General features: G+C 41.2%; 1 protein-coding gene across 1 annotated transcript; it reads right to left on the bottom strand.

The window, feature by feature from the left end:
* Positions 1 to 4,668: 4,668 nt before the first annotated feature.
* LOC147610962 (polyphenol oxidase, chloroplastic-like) lies at positions 4,669 to 5,571 on the bottom strand. Its single transcript, XM_086785221.1, has one exon. The coding sequence runs from the start codon at positions 5,468 to 5,470 to the stop codon at positions 4,742 to 4,744; it is 729 nt and encodes a 242-aa protein (XP_086641347.1). The 5' UTR covers positions 5,471 to 5,571; the 3' UTR covers positions 4,669 to 4,741.
* Between the last annotated feature and the right edge of the window lie 14,573 nt (positions 5,572 to 20,144).

A 20,144-nucleotide genomic window follows, 5' to 3' on the forward strand; every position in this document is an offset into this window, starting at 1 on the left:
ATTTTAATGAACTATAAAGATCAATGTAAGATAAATTGACCATTACCATCAAAAACATAAAGTTTAACACCACGAGATGAGATATGAATTGCAACAAAGACTCAATGAGAAATATCCACTTGACTCAAAGAATATTTCAAACAATACGCGCACATCAAATTTTGAAGTCTAGAAAACATAAACTTAAACACCACAAGAAGAGGAGAGAGAGATTGCAAAGTCTCAATGAGAAAATATTTCAAACAGTGCGCATATATCAAATTTTAAAGAGAGACAAACAAAGAGCCATTTTTGAAACTAAATCTCCTGATAATGTTAAATTACAAAATTGGGGTGAATGACACCGATAGCTCTACAAGAGGACGTTGTGCCCTCGCCGGGTTAGTATTTAGTGATCTAAAAAATTTCGCTACTTGCAAAACAGATTTTCGCTCATGGCGCGATTAGGTAGATACATCCAATTTTTGACTCTATAAATAATAGTATCCATGGTAACTTTGTCGTAGGAACTATTGTCCATCCACAACTCTTGTACTTTCTGCCAAAAGTCATATAAAATTTGTAATAAATACCCTAAAGTAAAAACATCAGATGCAGGAGTGTATGCATCTGCCAAAAACGAATCAAAAATTTTCGAGGCTATCCACGGCCGTTTATTTCGCTCTCTATCTGCGTAGCAGACCGCCTCTGCCACCTTCTCAGGGTTCTTGTCTGCTTCAAATACAAAATTGAGAGACATCCATTTTTTGGGTACTCTCAGCAGTAATCCCCAATCGATAATACCTACGTGTGGCTTCAACTCTTTTGTAAAATCCAACACTACATTGAATGGATGTAGGTCGGTATGTACAATTCCTACTAAATGTGCTGCCGCTAGGCCTTCCACCAGGGCATGTGGCATGGTTATTACTATTTGTTTTATTTTAGAAAGTTCTAGATGACTTAAAGGAATATTATCGGGCGAGGGTTTTCTCCATCCTTGATCCAAACGGAAAATTACTCTGGTAAACTCACTGAATTTGAAGGGGACCTTCAGAAGAGTATCACCAAGCGAGCCGCCATTATAGTATGGGAAAGTAGTGATCCAAGGAGATTCTTTTGTGAAGCAATAGACTTGACAATTGATGGGTGTAGAACTTGCATGCCGTGCTCTGCCTGGAAGCTCTCAAACTTGGTGTTGCCTTCTCCTTTGTAGTGCTTTTTGCAAAAAGTAATGTACTCTGGCAAAAATGATATACCTCTAACTCTATACTCTTTTACTGTGCCAAAAACAGGAGAGCCTATTGTTCGCCCTTCGACTAGAGCCTCGTGCGGGACGCCAATGAGGTGTGTGCACATAGAATTGTAGATTGTGTGATTAATGGCACCCGTCCCACTCGCATCTGGCTGGCTGAATGTTGCAGCGACGTCCTGGGCAATGCGCACTCTTTTGGGGAGTGACTCTACATCCAGCGCCTTCATGTGCTTGCTCTTGGCTCTTTGCTCGTCACTCCATACAGCGTCCCATAACTGTAGACGATGCATATTAGCTTCAGGCGGGGCAGCATCTCTAAGATCATTGCATGCTACACGCATGCTCCCCAAAATAGTTCATGTTATATGTTGATGGTTGAAGTCTGCTATCTTTTGTCTATCAAGCAACTCAGCATTATCTCCGCTTCGAAGTCGACGCTGTGCATTTTTCCATATCTACTCTAATAGATCTCGCATTCATGAGTATCTCAGACTCATTGATCTTTTTGACGATGTCTTCTGAACATTGTGACACTGCGATGACTGCTTCAATGCGAATTGCTCGTAGAACAATTTTACGCTCTTCAGGGGAAAGCATGGTGGTCGTCCTCGCAAATCTAGTAAATATCACTAAACACAACAAAAACGGAATATCAAACAACATTACTGAAATCAACATCAAGTAATACATCATCGAACGTGAGAGAACCGCAACAAGTGTATCATTACTTATCAATGATCAAACAAAAACGGAATATCAAATAATATTACTGAAATCAACATCATGCAATACATCATCAAACTTGAGACAACCGCAACAAGTGTATCATTACTTATCAATGATCAAACAAAAACGGAATATCAAACAATATTACTGAACTCAACATCATGCAATATATTATCGAACGCGAGACAACCGCAACAAGTGCATCATTACTTATCAATGTTCATCGAACGTGAGACAATCGCAACAAGTGTATCCTTACTTATCAATGATCGAACAAGTGCATCAGACATAAGCTTCTATACATAATCATTAGAGAGCATCATACATGAGCTTCATTACTAGAATCGAGAGAGAGAGAGAGAGAGAGTTGTGGAGTCGTGTGTATCGATAGGTATGCAGATGAGAGAGTCAACATTGAGTGACTAGAGAGAGAGAGATGATAAAGCCAAAGTAAATGCAACTAATAGTATACATTAAGACAAGTTGTAAAAGTGTTTAGATCTTGCTAGAGTGAGTGGCACATACTTTACCCAACTCCCTCTATCTTCTTTTCGTGTGCCTGCTCCTCTCTCTTTCTACTACAGTCATTTTACTTTCTAAAAATCTTCTATGTATCTCAAAAGTCTATTTTTTACAAGAAAGTGCCATACCCAAAAACCTACACTTACATAATAAAAGCTATCGTTAGATTTTGGAGTGTCTTATACATGTTGCACTCCTCATCTACACACCTACCATGATAGAGAGAGAGAGAGTTGTGAAGTGTATCATAAGAGAGAGAGAGAGAGGGGGGGAGGAAGAGAGAGAGAGTCGTGACAGATAGAGAGAGAGGGAACATTAGATGAAATTTTTAATAGTTTTGTGCGTTCCTAAAGAGAGGAAAATAATGTTTAGTATTGTTTTATATTTTAAGAAAATAGAGAGAGAAAAGGTAATTTATTAGAGATTATGTATATTTTAAGAGAGAAAAAAAGCACTCCTCATCTACACACCTATCATGACAGAGAGAGAGAGAGAGAGAGAGAGAGAGTTGTGAAGTGTATCATGAGAGAGAGAGAGAGAGAGAGAGAGAGAGAGAGAGAGAGAGAGAGAGAGAGAGAGAGAGAGAGAGTTGTGAAGTGTATCGAGAGAGAGAGAGAGAGAGAGTTGTGAAGTGTATCATGAGAGAGAGAGAGAGGGGGGAGGAAGAGAGAGAGAGTCGTGACACATAGAGAGGGAACATTAGATGACATTTTCAATAGTTTTGTGAGTTCCTAAAGAGAGGAAAATAATGTTTAGTATTGTTTTATATTTTAAGAAAATAGAGAGAGAAAAGGTAATTTATTAGGGATTATGTATATTGTAAGAGAAAAAAAAGAACTCCTCATCTACACACCTATCGTGACAGAGAGAGAGAGAGTAAGAGAGTTGTGAAGTGTATCATGAGAGAGAGAGAGAGAGAGAGAGTTGTGAAGTGTATCGAGAGAGAGAGAGAGAGAGAGAGAGAGAGAGAGAGAGAGAGAGAGAGAGAGTTGTGAAGTGTATCATGAGAGAGAGAGAGGGGGGGAGGAAGAGAGAGAGAGAGAGAGATATGCATTTTTACGAGTCACGACATCATGAAATTAAACTTAAAGACAATATGATGTAAACTTTGATCCATGAAATACTCATGCAACGTTACCAAGTATCGCATGGATCACACACAATAAAAACAATACAAGCCGCATCACGCAAATTTACGACATTCTTTTGACTGCGTTAACGATCAAATGCCGCAATATGCAAAAAACAATATATGCACTAGCAAACGACACCAACTTGTTGCGTTAACGACAAAATGCCGCCCGAATCTATGGGAATACGAATAGGATACAGACATACACTGGCCGCGTTACTGACCATATGTCCGCTTTGACAAAGGGAAGGGAAGGGAAGGTGACATCGCCATAACGATACTATGCTTGCCGCATTATCGACTAGTACTGCTACGGCGTGCCATACTTACCATAGGACACAAACCAGCCACGTTACCGACTATGTGCCCCACGATAAGCACCATTCCGAAGAATGGCCTCACACACACACCCCTCGTGTGGCGGACCACCCATATCCTGCCGCGCATTGCGACCATGGGCGGCTGCCTGCACGAACACACACACACCCACACACACCCACAACTGTCATTACCTGTGTATACTATCAGCAGCAATGAACTCCCAAAGGGCCCCTGGGCCCGTATATATACAAAAATGTAGCCCGTCGGGCTAAATGATGACCCCAACGGGCCCGTCAGGGTTTTAAAATTCCCGACGGGACCGTCAGGTATTGCAAAAATCCCGGCGGGATTTTAGTCGGTTACCCGGGATTTTAGTCGGTTACCAGGGAACCTCCCACCGACTTTTTTGGGAACATGTTAACATGTTAACATGTTAATAACATGTTAACACATGTTATTAACAAAGAAAAAATATGATCACGTGAATATAAAATCATTGAAGGGCACTAAAGGTACTCCTCATGCAAATTTTGGGTGGGGATGCTTTGGTTATAGTTAGCTCCACATAAGATCCCAAGTACACAATGCCTTTTTGTGCCACTAGATTGTTTGAATTTTGACATAACAATTACATATGGATGAATTTCTGATACAAGTCCAAGATGAACATATATGCATGCATGTAAGCATTTACAAATTCACACATACAAGATGTACGTAAGAGTGAGGGAGCTTTGCATGTCACTAATGCTATATTCTAATAATGTGGTGAAATTCAAATAGAGTGTAAAAAACGATCGTGACGGTTACTCGTATTGGATTTGCAAGCCCTTTACTGTGACTTTCTCCTGGCCCTTCACCACGATGGTGATGACAAGCTTGTCCTCATTCTGTATGCTGATGCGCTTGAGGTTATCTCCGATCTTGAATTTCACGTTGGTGAAAAGGTGGTTGTGTTTGCTCGCCGAGGGTATGATGTTGAAGGTGCCCACGTACTCAGCGCTGCTCGTGTCGGTGTTTTCGTTAGCATCCGGCAGGTTGACGAACACCACCAGCTGCATGAAGCTATCCCTGGTCAAATCCACACCTTGGATCACCAGCACTTCCTCTCTATGACGAGGTTTGTTACCGGGCGCCCGCTCCACAAGTGCCGTGAGCTTATCTCCCAGGTCAACGGTGCCGTTTTGAGGTGAAGCTCCGATTTCCAGAACACCGTTGGCGGCAGCGGCGGCAGCTACTGCGCTGCCGGTAGAAACCGGCAGCGGCGAGTAGTTCAGCCATTGCTCATCCGTCCTCACCTTTTTGTAACTCACGCCCAGCTTCTGGTTGTCGACGAGGGCATCTCGGACTTTCACTTTGACTAGATTCGCATTCTCGTCGTAGAAGAGAAACTCCGCATCCAGGAAGTCGGGATCGGAGTGGTCCTTTCGCCGGGTGCCTGGGATATCGAACCTCCACACATCCCACAGCCTGTCCACGTTGCTGTGGTGAGCAAAGAAGATGGGGTCGCGGGCGGCAGTGGTAAAGGTGCCCATGTCCTCCGACAGCGGCTTGATATTTGGGTCGCCCGTCCAATAGTGGATGGCGTCGTGCACGGTGAACTCGACGCTGCCACTAACTGGAGCACTGAGTACTGTGGAGCTGGTAAGGTTCATGCCAAGTCTGTGCAAAAGAAACAGGGCGGTTAGATCGGTATTAACCCTTTGGTTCTATGAGTCACAACAACATGAGATTATATGATCAGATGATTGAATATTGCGAGGCACCGCAGTTCATGAAGTACCTGTACGCGCCCCCCATGAAGAGGTCGGGCGTGCTGGGCGTGACCACTGCCTTGTACATGGCGTTGAGGTTCTCATTGACCACCACGGAGTTGTTGGTGCTATTGTCATTCACGTTGAGCCTGACCAGCATCGGAGGGAGGTTTTCCTGGTTGCACTTGGCGTCGTAGAGCGCAGTGCCATTGCGAACGAACATGGCCGGCATCACGTTGCCACCATCTCGCTGGTCGTCCCAGTTCCAGAAGACCAGAGAGAAATCCGGGTCGTTGAGCAGGCTGCCCAGAGTGGAAGTAGAGGTACCAGTGGTGCCAAGGCAGAAAGAGCCAGGAGAAGTGAATCTGCAAAGGCATGTCACCGGCAGCTCCACCCTGCGTGTAGGCGCCGTTGCAGAAGGCGCAATGGATATTAGCCTGTGCCCCCAAGCTATGAGGATCGTCAGATGGCAACGCTTTCATGAGTTCGTAGGCCTTGTTGTACTTGGCTATGTACTCCTCGCTGGCTCGGTGGGCGGGCCTGCGGACATGCTTCCTCACGGGAGGGTACGCCTCGAAGGAGAAGTCCACCGCTTTGTGCGATGGCACAGAAAGGCAGCAGTTGAGTTTCACAGTCTGCCGCGGATTGGTCAGCGACGTATCGCTTGCAAGCTGGCACTGGCGTAGGTCTGGCGCCCGAATAGGGGCCGCCTGCCCACGCTTTACAACAACCGTACTCAGCAGCACAGCCTGTAGAAGTAGCAGCAGCGGCAAGAGATGGATCGGGCGCTGATGGGAGAAACGCAGCTGACATACCATAATTGCGTATTTCCAACCCACTAGGAAGCTTAGGGATGAGGATATGTACTATGCATGCAAGTAAGTGATAGCTAGTAGGCTTTTGGGAAGGAAGAGAGCGAGCTTTTGCGGATTCCCAACTGCGTGGAATTATACAACACTGGGTCTGAACTACTCGCAGCTTTATAGTTATATACCTGCAGATATATCTCCACACCCACTTGCAGATGAGATATCTCTACACTTTCGTATCGAGACTGCTTCCTGCACGCGCTCTAAGGTTCCAAAGTCACCTCAGGGCGGTTTCTTACTTCCCACTCCTCCTAATTTGTCTTAACTCTACTCGCAAGTCAACGCGCTTAGCGTGAACAGAACTCTTCTCCATTTTGACGATTTCCAATCTAATATTTCGAGCATTTCAGCCGGTGGGCAAAGAAACCTGACGGCAAAAGACTAACGGTCGCCCTTTATTGTATGACTTTCTGCTTGATTGATGTAGCATATATATAGCGCCTACACTTTGCCACACTCGTAGAGCCAAAACAAAAATTGTTGCTTAAAAAAAAAAAAAAAAACTAGTGGAGAGACCCGTCTCCAACCTCCAAAATTCAAATTTTACTTCAATCTTTTTCCTTCTGGTAAATTCATGTCACGTGGAAGTTTTGTGAAACTTTCTCTTAAGATAACATAGAGAAGAGAAGTGGGGACTTGGTAACACTTTTTCTATAGGTAGAAGTGTTGCACATTCACTTACACCTTTGCCCGTGCACCCCATGCACTTACATCCATATGTCCACATCCATCTACATGCACACACAAATACCTTATTCGTGCATGCACACATTCATTGTTGACAGGTATGTAAATACTCATTCACACATAGACATTCATTCACATGCACGTAAGCATTCGCCCCTACATTCACTCATGCACACGCACCTCACACGTACACCTATATTTGCACCCTATTCATACCCACACATATACAGCCAGATCATGCTCCCTTTTTCACACACGTCCTCTACTCGCCCATCAAATGGGAAACCACACCCGACCACGTGTATGCCCCCCCTTCTTTTCTTACTAGCTAGTCTTTCCACTACTCCTAATTCCCTTAACGCTAATTGCAATTCAATGCACTTAGCATTCCCTTATGCATGAACAAAAATCATCTTCGTTTGATGTTTTCCCAATGTATACATCTAATATTTTGAAGATTTTGATCAATTCAGTTTGTGTACAACAGAACCTAATGGCAAAATAAGAACCTGCCTTTATTGTATTTCTTCAAGGACTAGGATTGAAAATACCATGTTGAAATTTCTGCTTGCCTTAACTTAATGGCCAAGATTTTTGATGTGGATATTCTATCCACTTCATTTAATGAAGGCTCTACTGAGCTACCACCTTCTGATGCTCTTCCCAAAGTAGAGGTCCCTAGAAGTCAATCCATAAGAAGTGACATTGCATCCACTTCAAGAGAACCTTTTGGCATGCCAAGTTTAGATGTGATATTTCTCAATGAAAATTGGGAATATGACCTAAACACGGAGACTCTGACTGACCTATACACGGGTTACACATACCACGTAGGTTGGTTAGAAGTCGTACGATCTACATCTAGGTGCCACCAATCTAAATGAACAACAACATATGATATGTGAAGTTATCCATAGAATTATCTCTACACTTTCGTGCTTCCTGCACGCACTCTAAGGTTCCAAAGTCACCTCAGGGCGGTTTCTTACTTCCCACTCCTCCTAATTTGTCTTAACTCTACTCGCAATTCAACGCACTTAGCGTGAACATAACTCTTCTCCATTTTGACGATTTCCAATCTAATATTTCGAGCATTTTAGCCGGTGGGCAAAGAAACGTGACGGCAAAAGACTAACGATCGCCCTTTATTGTATGACTTTCTGCTTGATTGATGTAGCATGTATAGCGCCTACGCTTTGCCACACTCGTAGAGCCAAAACAAAAAAAAGTACTAGTGGACAGACCCGTCTCCAACCTCCAAAATTCAAATTTTACTTTAATCTTCTTCCTTCTTGTAAATTCGTGTCACGTGGAAGTTTTGTGAAACTTTTTCTTAAGATAATATAGAGAAGAGAAGTGGGGACTTGAATCCTTTCAAATGCCAATTCTGGGTTGAACACGGAGTTATTCTAGGGCATATAGTGTCCAAAAATAGAATTTCCACCGACGAAAGTAAAATCAAGGTCATTCTAGAATTTCCCCCACCCACCAACTATAAGGGAGTCCAACGCTTTATGGGCCATGTTGGTTATTATCAAAGGTTTATTTTATTCTTCGCTGAGATAGCACGACCATTGTACAAGCTTCTCATCAAGTTCATTTGGACCGAAGATTGTGCCCGTGCATATGAGCTATTAAAGAAGGCCTTGGCAAGTGCTCCAATCTTGCGAATGCTGCCTAACTGGGATTTAATCTTCCATGTGCATATTGATGCATCAAACTTTGCTATTGGGTGTGTAATAACTCAACCTGGAGAACATAAACTAGACTACCCCATTAGCTTTGCCAGTCTGCCAGTTGAACGATGCTGAAATGAACTACACCACTACGGAGCGAGAAGGGTTGGCAATGATATACGCAATAAAGAAATTTCGTTATTAACTTCTTGCCACCAAGTTTGTTTTCTATGTGGATCATCAAGCATTGTTGTATCTGGGGAATAAACCATGCTCTATAGGAAGAATCACACGATGGTTATTGATTCTTCTTGAGTTTGATTTCACTGTTATTGTGAGACCTGGCAAAAAACATGTCATGGCTAATCATTTGTCTCGCATAACTAATGGTGAAGCTCCTACGGGAGTTGAGGATGACTTATGTGACACTTCCTTGTTCATAGTGGAGACAATGCCTGAATGGAGTGAGAAGATTGTTAACTTTTTGGTTAACGGCTTTCCACCCAAAGAGCTTCATAAAGATCTAGCTCGAAATCTGATCAAGGAATGCGAACCCTATTGCCTGATGACTGGGACTCTTTATAAAAGAGGAAAGGATGACGTTCTTAGGCGTTGTGCCCGAGAGGATGAGTATCTATACATTTTGCAAGAGGCACATATGGGCGTAGCCGGTGGTCACTTCTCAGGAGACTTAACTGCGCAAAAGATCTTATAATCAGGGTATTGGTGGCCCACTATGTTCCAAGATGCATCACTTTTGTGTAGGGTTGTGAGATGAATGCCAACACTACAAGAAATCCCAGTGGAAAGATCAGATGCCCCTACATCCAATTAAAGTAAACCAACCATTTGAAAAGTGGGGTTTAGACTTTGTAGGTCCAATTAGCCCAGCGGCCTGCAACACACAATCTCGCTATATTATTGTGGCCCTACTGACTATGTGACCAAATGGGCTGAAGCTAGAGCGACACGTAAGGCAGATGCAAGGACAACATGCAAGTTTCTCTTTGAAAATATAATCACATGCTTCAGTTGTCCTTTTGAACTTATGAGTGACAATGGTATGCATTTTATAAATGAAGTAATTAAGAAGCTCACAACAAATTTCATGATATCCCATTATAAATCTACCCCTTATTATTATCCGCAAGCGAATGGCCAAGCCGAGAGTACCAACAAGACCTTAATCTCTATTTTGACAAAGACTATTGAGGCTCATCGCACGGATTAGGATCTAAAGCTTACGTCAGCTTTATGGGCCTATCGTAGGGTTGTTGCAAGTTCAGGGTATCTAGTTTTGTCCAGTTTATGCTGGACTTAGACAATGCTTGGAGAGAAAATTTGGGGAGATAGGGTACTTCAAATGAGATCAAGAAACTAATAGAAAATACACATGCATTAAAATTGACCCAATCAAACTTAAATTAATATAAATTAGTCTAATTGATGAAAATTTATCAAAAGTATGTTGAAATGATAAAAATTTGATCTTTTCATACTTAGAGTGATCCAAATTTTTTTCCATAGATGCACCATTATAAGTACGCTAGTCCCTATAGGTTTTAGATAATTTACTTTAGAAATGTAATTTTACTAATTAGATTATTAATATTTACAGGCCTTTTGATAACCTAGAAGAATTTTGGAAAAGATATCCTTAAAAATCCAACCATTGGATTTGAAATTTTGACTAACCACCACATTCTACTCATGTCTCTTTATCTAACACTCTTTTGATCTACACGATTGAGCATTTTAAGTAGAATATATTGTGGATACAAAAAGTGTCGTATATTATAGCACTTTAAAGACCTTGAAATATTTAAAGAAAATAGACAAATAGCTTAAAATTTTCTAAAAAAATCAAGTCAAGCTCTATATTATGTGAAGATCTAATGTCTAAAGTGGGAATCTTATATGAGTTTATATGTAAAATATATTAGTATTTTATGGAATCCGTCCAAATTTGGGATAGGGTGTATACATTGACGTTGTACCTAAGGAAATGAGGACTTAATCAGATTATGCAACTATATTCCAAACTTTGCATGTGATGTTCGAACAAAAGAACTTGAAAGGAAATTCCTTTGTTAGCTAGGAGAGATTAGCCACTAAAGGAAAACAAATGCCTATTTTTTTTACTGTTTACAGGGTGCCTGAGTGGACAAAACTAGGCACCCTGATCCTGCAACCTCGTACTGCATACAAAGTGGCTATTAATTGCACACCATTCAAGATGGTATATGGCGAAGCAGTCATGCCATGGGAATTTTTCATTCCTAGTCTTCGTGTTGCTACTCAAGAGGGTTGGGATGGTAATCCCTTAGTAGAGCGTTTGTATATCCTTGAGCGGCTTAAAAAAGAAAGACAATTGGCGGTGTACAATGCCCTTGTGGAGAAGGATAGAAGGAAGAAATGGTTTGATCGCCACCTGAAAGGCAAGGATATCAAAGTTGGGGATAAATTCCTGATGTATGGAGTGCGTAACGAAAAGAAGAAGCTCAAATATGCTGGTAAGGGACCGTATAGAGTATGTGAAATTACCCCGCAAGGTACCATCCGAGTGGAGACTCTCGATGGAGTTGAAACCATTGGATTTCTCAATGGGAGTAAATTCAAAAGATACTATGACCTCCTAAGCCAAGAGGAGTTACATGCAATCCATCAGAAGAAGGCAGCTAAAGAACAAGCTAAGCTTAAGAAGATACAAGCGAGAGTTGAAGCCAAAGAACATCAATAGCGTGTTATGTAGGCGCCAACAAGAAGCCAACTTGGGGATTACGCAAGCATTTTTTGAGGAGGCAGAGGAGGATTCACTGGAATCTGACCCGCCTCTAAGATACCCAATTGAGCTACAGAGTCCTTGCGGGGAGGTGCTGTATAATGCATTATTAGATACGGGAGCTCAACACAATTTGCTATCATATGGAGTGTGGTGTCAACTTGGAAAACCACCTTTATCCAAGAGTGCTATCTAAGTTAAGGGCATCAATAAGAAGAAAACCCTTGTCTCAGGAATTCTGCACACTCCTGTTGCCTATGACAAGGGGACTGTAACTCAAAGCTTTTTGGTTATGCCTGCTGCTGCTGGTACCATGGAGGGGACTGTAAACTTAGGGCGCAAATGGATGTTAGCCGCCAAGTGCAATATTGATTGGGCAACCAAGCGAGTTACAATGCAAGAACCAGCTCTCAGTCTGACCGCTCAAAATCCTGCACCTAAGCCATCAACTCTAGGACAAAACGCTAGATAACAAAAAATCACAAAGTCAAGTGGCCACACCATCTTTGATTGTTTGCCACCCCTCTAACGCTTCAACGCCAAGAGTGGAAACAGGCAGTGTGGTCTCCAAGGCTCCGCTTACTATACCAGAGAATACATATAAATGGGTCCCAAAAGCTTCGTTAACGGCTACCTCCACTACTCAATCTCATTCAAACAAGAAGCCTTGTAGTAGGAAAGCACCTACCCGCCAGAGAAAAGGAAACGTAATATCACGTTAGATTCCTAAAATATTATTAGCAGCCCAAGGGTACTACGAAGGGAATGACCAGATTTGGGTCCCTAAACATAATCCCTCTACATCGCCTGTAAAGCCTTGTAAACCAAATGTTGCCACTCCAATGACAATTCAAGACCGTGGTAAAGGAAAGGTTATGGAGTGCTCCACACCACTTCTTCTAGATCTAGTTTGGATTCCCAAATGATATCCATCGATACCACCTAGCTCAGGAAGGGGGGAGCCACATGAAGCTTCTAGCTCCTCATGCCAGGCACACGTTGATATAGAAGTTTCTGCACACTCTACACCTACCCTTGTCAATACCCACCAAGAAACTAATAAGTCTACGTCTCCCCTTGTAAAAGTATCATCTCGAAAGCCATTTCCTCCGTTCATTCATGGGAGAGTACACTACCATCTCTACAATTTGATGTGGCCACAAGGGTCATAAAAAGCTATCTGTCCACATCACCACCTATAACCCACTGGACAAATTGGTTCCAAGGGGCTACAACATCGTTGCAAAAAGTATGATCTACCCAATGAAGGGGAGAGCATGTACTCACATTCGACATTCTATTGCTTTCTCCCTAACCTTCTCTCCCCTGACCATGTAACTCCCAAATTCAAGGGGATGTATATATATAGCTTCATACACAAAAAAGAAAAGAAAAGAAAAACAAAAAATAGTAAAAAGAGAAAGATCACATTAAGAGGAGAAATATCCGCATACAATTAGGAACAAGATTGACCTGTCTTCATAAACCTACTGATGCTATATCTGTGTTTGCAGATATGGCACATGCACGAGCATCACACACTTCATCCACTCCAACCTTTGGTGAGAGATATCATCTGTACCTTTCTCAGATATTTCACATGTGCTATCCTGTAATTAAAACCAAATTGGATCATATAGATGTACTAGCGAGAGAGGGAAATGTTGAGGAATTAGAATGGCTAATTCGCCTGTTGACCACGACTGACCCCTACTCCGTAGAGGACGTATCCTCGATAGCCCAAGACTTTCCTGTAATTAAAACCAAATTGGATCATATAGATGTACTAGCCAGAGAGGGAAATGTTGAGGAATTAGAATGGCTGATTCGCCTGTTGACCACGACTAACCCCTACTCCGTAGAGAGGACGTATCCCCGATAGCCCAAGACTTTCCTTTTCCACACGATGACTATCCTCGCATAGTTACATTCTTGACGAGTTTATGTGGATGGGAAAACGAAGAAGATATATCTGACGATGAATGGACGGATGAAACTCATGGCACTACTACCGAGGCTGATTTTATTTATTTGGATGATGATGTGGATAGAGGCTTAGCCTTAGGGCTAGAGCCAGAACTCTACAACATCCTCTTACCTTGATCCTCAGTATTAGTGTGTTGAGTCTTGACTGGTAGATAGGTTAGTGTTTTCAAGTTGTTTCTAGTTTTGTGTCCTTAAACGAGTGCTTATTTTTTTCCCACTGATGTGCCTCTCGAGGTATAGTGTTTGTTAGTTAATTGTACAGGTTGAAAAGTTTGAGGTGGGTTTGCTTTCAAGTCCTGAGACTGTCGCAATGTTCATACATAAATATCTACATCAAATTGCGGGCATTTCTCATCGAATCAAGGAGATCTCCAAAATATAGGTGTAATTCTTCCATGGCCACTCTCTTCAATTTTTACTGTTCAATTAATTGCATGAACTATAATGCATGACCACATGGAATTTGTCAAAGCCCTACTTAGTTTTTGAAGTTGCCTAACGTGTTAGTGTAAATCATTAATGAGTTTAAACTTATTTGAGAAATTCTTAGGAATGCATGAGGTTTTTAGTTAACCTTGGAATATGGTTGTCTTAGTTCTAGGGTTAAAACCATCTTAATGTTTGAACAACCTGGCCGTGTGTGTTGACCTTTGAGACATAGCTTTTACCGCTTTGTCGAAAGGATGTAAGAACACATTATAGTTCAGGAGCAAAAATCCAAAGAAATAAATAAACTAAAAAGAAAAGCCTACAAAAAATGGCAATGTAAGTTTATTATGTGCTTTAATGTCGGCCTATCGCCCTATTGACACTTGGTATAGGCGAGGAGTATTCTACTCTCCAAACCAATGCCCTGGGTTGGTAGGGGGTAGCCTTGCCTAAGGTGAGCTAATAGATTCCTGGAGAATGCCTTGTGTTAATCATGGCGCCAGGATCGATGCTAGTTTTGCCTTAGGGAGGTCGCCATTGTGTGTAAAAATTATCACGTGCATAAAAGAAATAAAGGCAAAAGGCTCCTATGATTGATGTTTCTTATGTCCCTAGGCTCTTGAGATTAGCTTGTTCTTAGAGTAAACACATTGTGGTCATTTGTTTATTTATTAAGCTTGGTAATTTTCTCTGACTTAGGCCAGTTATAGACCTTGATTAACCTTCGACACCTTGCTGACTCTTGAATTACTTTCAATAATTTTAAACTCCTGTTAATTTGCTACGCTAGCTCATTCATGTGACCCCTTAAACTAAGTTCTCATGGCAAACTTCCATTGTGGTCTAACATGCTTGATTTTATTACACTTTATATCTTTTGAATTCCAGCATACTTTCACTCTACTTTCCTGTTTTGCAGATACACTCTACCACAACAAACCCTGTCAAGCTTACCATACCATAGCTTCCGAGGACGGAATCTACATCAGGAAAGGGGGCATGTTAACCTATGGTGGACATTGAGACGTATTACTTTTTATGTCATATAATTAATTTAAGTATTCTGAGTCATGGGCCGGGCTTGTCGGCACCACATGTAAAGGATAAAGGGATTGGGTGATCACCGATGAGAGGCGCACCTCGAATGTCATCAGGATAAGGGTTAGGATCGACCAGCCATGTGTGGGCACCCATGTGTGAACGGCTAGGTCACATATAAGAGTCAAATGTAACCCTAAGACCTCTCATTCTCAATGTGTTGAATACAAGGAGTGCTCTTGCTTTATCTTCTTCATCCCCTTCTCCTGTGTGTGTGTGTGTGTGTGTGTGTGAGAGAGAGAGAGAGAGGGGAGGTAGCGATCAAGCATTGCATGGCGGGCAGGACGGCGGTGGGGTGGTAGAGCGGCGGCGGTGGCTCCTTCTTCATCTCGGCACAAGAATCCTTCACAATGGCGGTCTGAGCGGTGAGTGACACACCATTGCTCCTTGTTTGAGCTTGCTGGTTTCTGGTTGTGTGCTTGCAACCATTCGTGGCTCGCATACGGTGCCTAGCAAGTCCCTAGCTCCGACATGTGCGGCAAGAGCGCACAGATAATGAGGTCATAGAAGAAGAGTGCCGACATGAAGAAATCATCGAATATGTGGAGCACTATTTCAAGAATGAGATGTCCTCTATGTGGCCCAAATTCTAGAGTGATACTTATAGCATTTGTTTAGTTTGAGTCTCTTAAATCGTCCCCCATATGGACCACCAATCTTTTTTTATGTCTAAAGTTTGAAGTGTGTGGGATTGAAATGACCTATCACATCAAGGATTCCCCCACCCTCCCAAAAGACCAATTTTATCAGAAGATGAACTACCTCTATTCTAAGATTGACAAAAATAGAATTGTCATAGAAGTAGAGTTCTGACATGAAAAAATCATCGAATATGTGGAGCACTATTTTAAGAATGAGAGATCCTCTATGTGGCCCGAATTCTAGAGTGATACTTATAGCATTTGTTTAGTTTCAGTCTCTCTTAAAACATCCGCCATATGGATCACCAATCTTTTTTTATTTCTCAAGTTTTAAGTGTGTGGGATTGAAATGGCTATCACATCAAGGATGCCTCCACACTTCCAAAAGACTAGTTTTATCAGAATATTAACTACCTCTATGCTAAGATTGACAAAAATAGAATTGAAATACCTAAAGATACTAAGCTTAGCTAAGGGATTGAGTAGATCGTATGCATGGTTTCTCCCTAGGTGAATTCCTCTCCAACCTAAATTCGGCGTGTTTTTTGTTGAGTATTTTTTAATGAGTGCTTTTTGGTTTTAAGGCAATCGGTTTCTCTCTCTATTCTTTCTCTCTCTCTCTCTCTCTCTCTCTCTCTCTCTCTCTCTCTTCCTCTCTTCTCTCAATTTACTACAATTTCATAGCATGCTTTTTTGAAAAGACACCATAAAAGATGAAACTTCCATTATGTTCCAAAGAAAATTACAAGACTTTTGCATATTTTGACCATAACCTATGAGATGAGCACACGCAACAATACAAGAAAGCACTTGAGACCTTATAACACTATTGGGACTTAGTTATCACCTCTCTCTCTCTCTCTCTCTCTCTCTTCTCTCAATTTATTATAATTTCAGTGCTATTTGTTTACAAAAACACCATAGAAAGATGAAACTTCCATTATATTCCAAAGCAAAATTACAAGACTCCAACATATTATGACAAACACCTACGAGATGTTGAACACAAGTAACATGGCATGAAAGCATGTGGGACCTTATAATACTTTTAGGCCTCAACTATCATCTTTGACTACTTAGACTACCCTAAATTTTCAAAAAAGGTGGCAACTTCTCCTTGAAGAGGAGCCTCTTTTACCTCTTTAATGATGCCAAAGGCTCTCCACATCCCAATGGATGTTTTTGCTTTCACCTCTAGTATATTCTTGTCTGCAAGGTCTACCACCTTCTTTACTATGAGCTTCTTGTAAAGCTCTTGTACTTCTAACGTTGTTGTCCATACCTTCAAAAGGGCATCCGATCTTGGTTCCCTTTCTTTGAGGTACATGAAAGATGCAAGAGCTTTAATTAAGATGTTTGCAAATGCCGTATTATTAGAGGGATTGGTGGATGAAGCCATGAAAGTAAAGTGTATGCCCAACCTATGCTAATATGAAGAAATAAGGGATTGGTGGGGTAGGATCTATCCCTCCAATAAGAGTAGTGGTTAATGATAAAATCTATTTAATTTATAGGTTCCTCCACCCAATTAGTGGAGATGTGTCAATCAACCACTTGGTGGAAACTTTCCTTCATGGGCTCCTCTTCTTCACAAATAATGGCACTGCTTGCAACACGATTATTTTATTGCATGTTGTAGGATCAAAAGCCTCACTGGAAATTCTAATCCAAATGTATTTGTCATGTTGCTTGATGTGGCAACTTGCGACGTGCCCAAATTCTGAAGTAGTGAAATCTCATCTGGATTTTTGGTGAAACCCTTAGATTGTAAACGAGTTTGGGAAGGCATATTGTTACTTTCTTGTTGTTCCAGAGAGGTGAGTGAAAGAGAGAGTAAACAAGAGAGATTTTGAGAGGGTGAGATTGAAGAGAGAGAGAGAGAGATTGGGGAGAGTATACGCTACAAGGGGGGAGGACAGGGTCTGATAGGGTGAGATCGACTTGAGAAAGAGAGTGAGGAGAGTGAGGAGAGTATGCACTCGATAGAAGAGGAAAGGGTTTGAGAGGGTGAGATCAAGGTCAGAGAGAGAGAGAGAGAGAGAGAGAGAGAGAGAGACTAGGCGATTATGGCACTAGAGAGGGGTAGGCGATTATATCGGAGAGAGAGGAGGGGAGAGCCGTTTATTAATGGACACCACCAACCATGTTGGTAGGTGCCATCATGTGTATTGCCGAGTGGGGTTAGGCGATTATGGCACTAGAGGGGGGGTAGGCGATTATGCGAGAGAGAGAGAGAGAGAGAGAGAGAGAGAGAGACAGAGACAGAGAGACAGAGAGAGGGAGAGAGAGCCGTTTAATGGATACCACCTGCCATGTTCCTAGATTCCATGTGTATTTCCCGAGCTCTTGCAATACACATGGCAGTACCACGTGTATTGCCCGAACGTAGATAATACACCTAACAATTCCATGTGTAACGTTCAATGTGTCAATACATGTGGCGTGCCATGTGTATTGCCCACACTCTGGTAATACACGTGGTATGCCATGTGTAACGCCTGACCATTGGCATTACATGTGACACGCACATCAAGTGCAGCCATGCGTAATACTCGAGTGTCGGTATTACACGTGCCATGCCATGTGTTATGCCCAAGCATGGGCATTACACATGGCAAATTTCATGTGTAATATTATAATATTTTTATTTATATTTATAAATATTAAATTATATAGATATATATATATTAATATATATACATTTATATTCAAAAATATAAATACAAATATATACATATTAATATAATATATACATACAGAAACATTAATATGTATAGATACACATACATAAAATCTATATAATAAATATTGTATATGTCTACTCCTCTTCCTCTACTGTCACACCAATGAGATGTTGAGCACTAGACACCCTCGAGGGGCTCGCCTAAAAATATGTAGGTATAGCACATGAGTTCAAATGAATGGGATTTTTTAATCCAAAATTTTAAGGTAAATTTACATAAATGCATTTATAGAATGGTTTTTTTTAATCGATTTTGAAAGAAAACCCATAAGTCCATAAAGAAAAAGGAGTCATTTTATTGATGAAAAATTAACAGATGAGGGATTTTTTACATACCCTTTTGAATGCACGTGATACAGAGGGCTTCTTAGTAGTGCACCACCAAAGTAGACACCATGGGACACTAGAATTACAACTCATTTACAAAGACATGATATTATGATCTAAAACTTTCATTATATTCCAAAGCAAATTTACAAGACCACAGCATTACATTACGAGATGTTGAACACACGCAACAATACATTAAAGCATGTGTATAAACAATGTTCTTTACTTCCATGGGCCACTATCATTGCAACTCATTTATAAAGACACCATATTATGATCTAAAACTTGTATTGTATTCCAAAGCAAATTTACAAGACCACGGCATTACATGACAAACTTTGGCTGAGATGTTGAACATATAGAATAATACATAAAAGCAAGGGTGTACACAATGTTCTTTACTTCCATGGGTCACTATCATTTGCTACTTCTTCACAAAGACACCATAGAGAAGCAACAATATATGAAAGCATTTTGGGCCTCAACTATCATCTTGGCCTTCTCCATCTACCCTAAAGTTGCAATGAAGGTGGAAATTTATACTCAAAGAAGAGAAGCCTCCTTTGCCTCTTCAATGATGCCAACAACTCTCCATATTCCAATGGCTATTGCTGCTTTCACCTCTACCATGTTCTTGTCTAGAAGGTCTATCGCTTTCTCTACTATGAGCTTCTTGTAGAGCTCCTGCACTTCAAAAGTTGTTGTCCATGCTTCCATAAGGGCATCTGATCTAGGTTCCTTTTCTTTGAGGTGCATGAAAGATTGAAGAGGTTTACTTAATATTCTTGCAAATGTAGTAGTATGAGAGGGATTCCTAGATGAAGCCATGATAAAAGAGTTTATGTCTAGCCTATTGCAATATGAAGATATAAGGGGAGGGTGGGGTTTGATGTGTGCCTAAAAGAAGAGTACTGGAACATGGAAATCTCTATTATATTTATAACTTCTCAGAAATAGAAATAACTATTTTAAGCACAAAGATAACTATTTTAGACATAAAAATAATTATTTTAAGATCTCACCCAAACTCTCTTGCACTCACACTCTCTCTTTGTGTTCTTGAGATCTCTATCCATCTCTATAAATTTTAAATCTAATTACCTAAACGGTCATGGTAGAAGCTTTAAAAAATGCCATTGACATCATTTGAGTGTACAAGAGTGCATCACAATAATGTCTTAAATAATATATTTCTTTCATTACAAGAAAGTGAA

The sequence above is a fragment of the Cibotium barometz genome, chromosome 48 (genome assembly GCF_041138505.1).
Source record: "Cibotium barometz isolate CiBa-2024 chromosome 48, ASM4113850v1, whole genome shotgun sequence".
NCBI classification, from domain to species: Eukaryota; Viridiplantae; Streptophyta; class Polypodiopsida; order Cyatheales; family Cibotiaceae; genus Cibotium; species Cibotium barometz.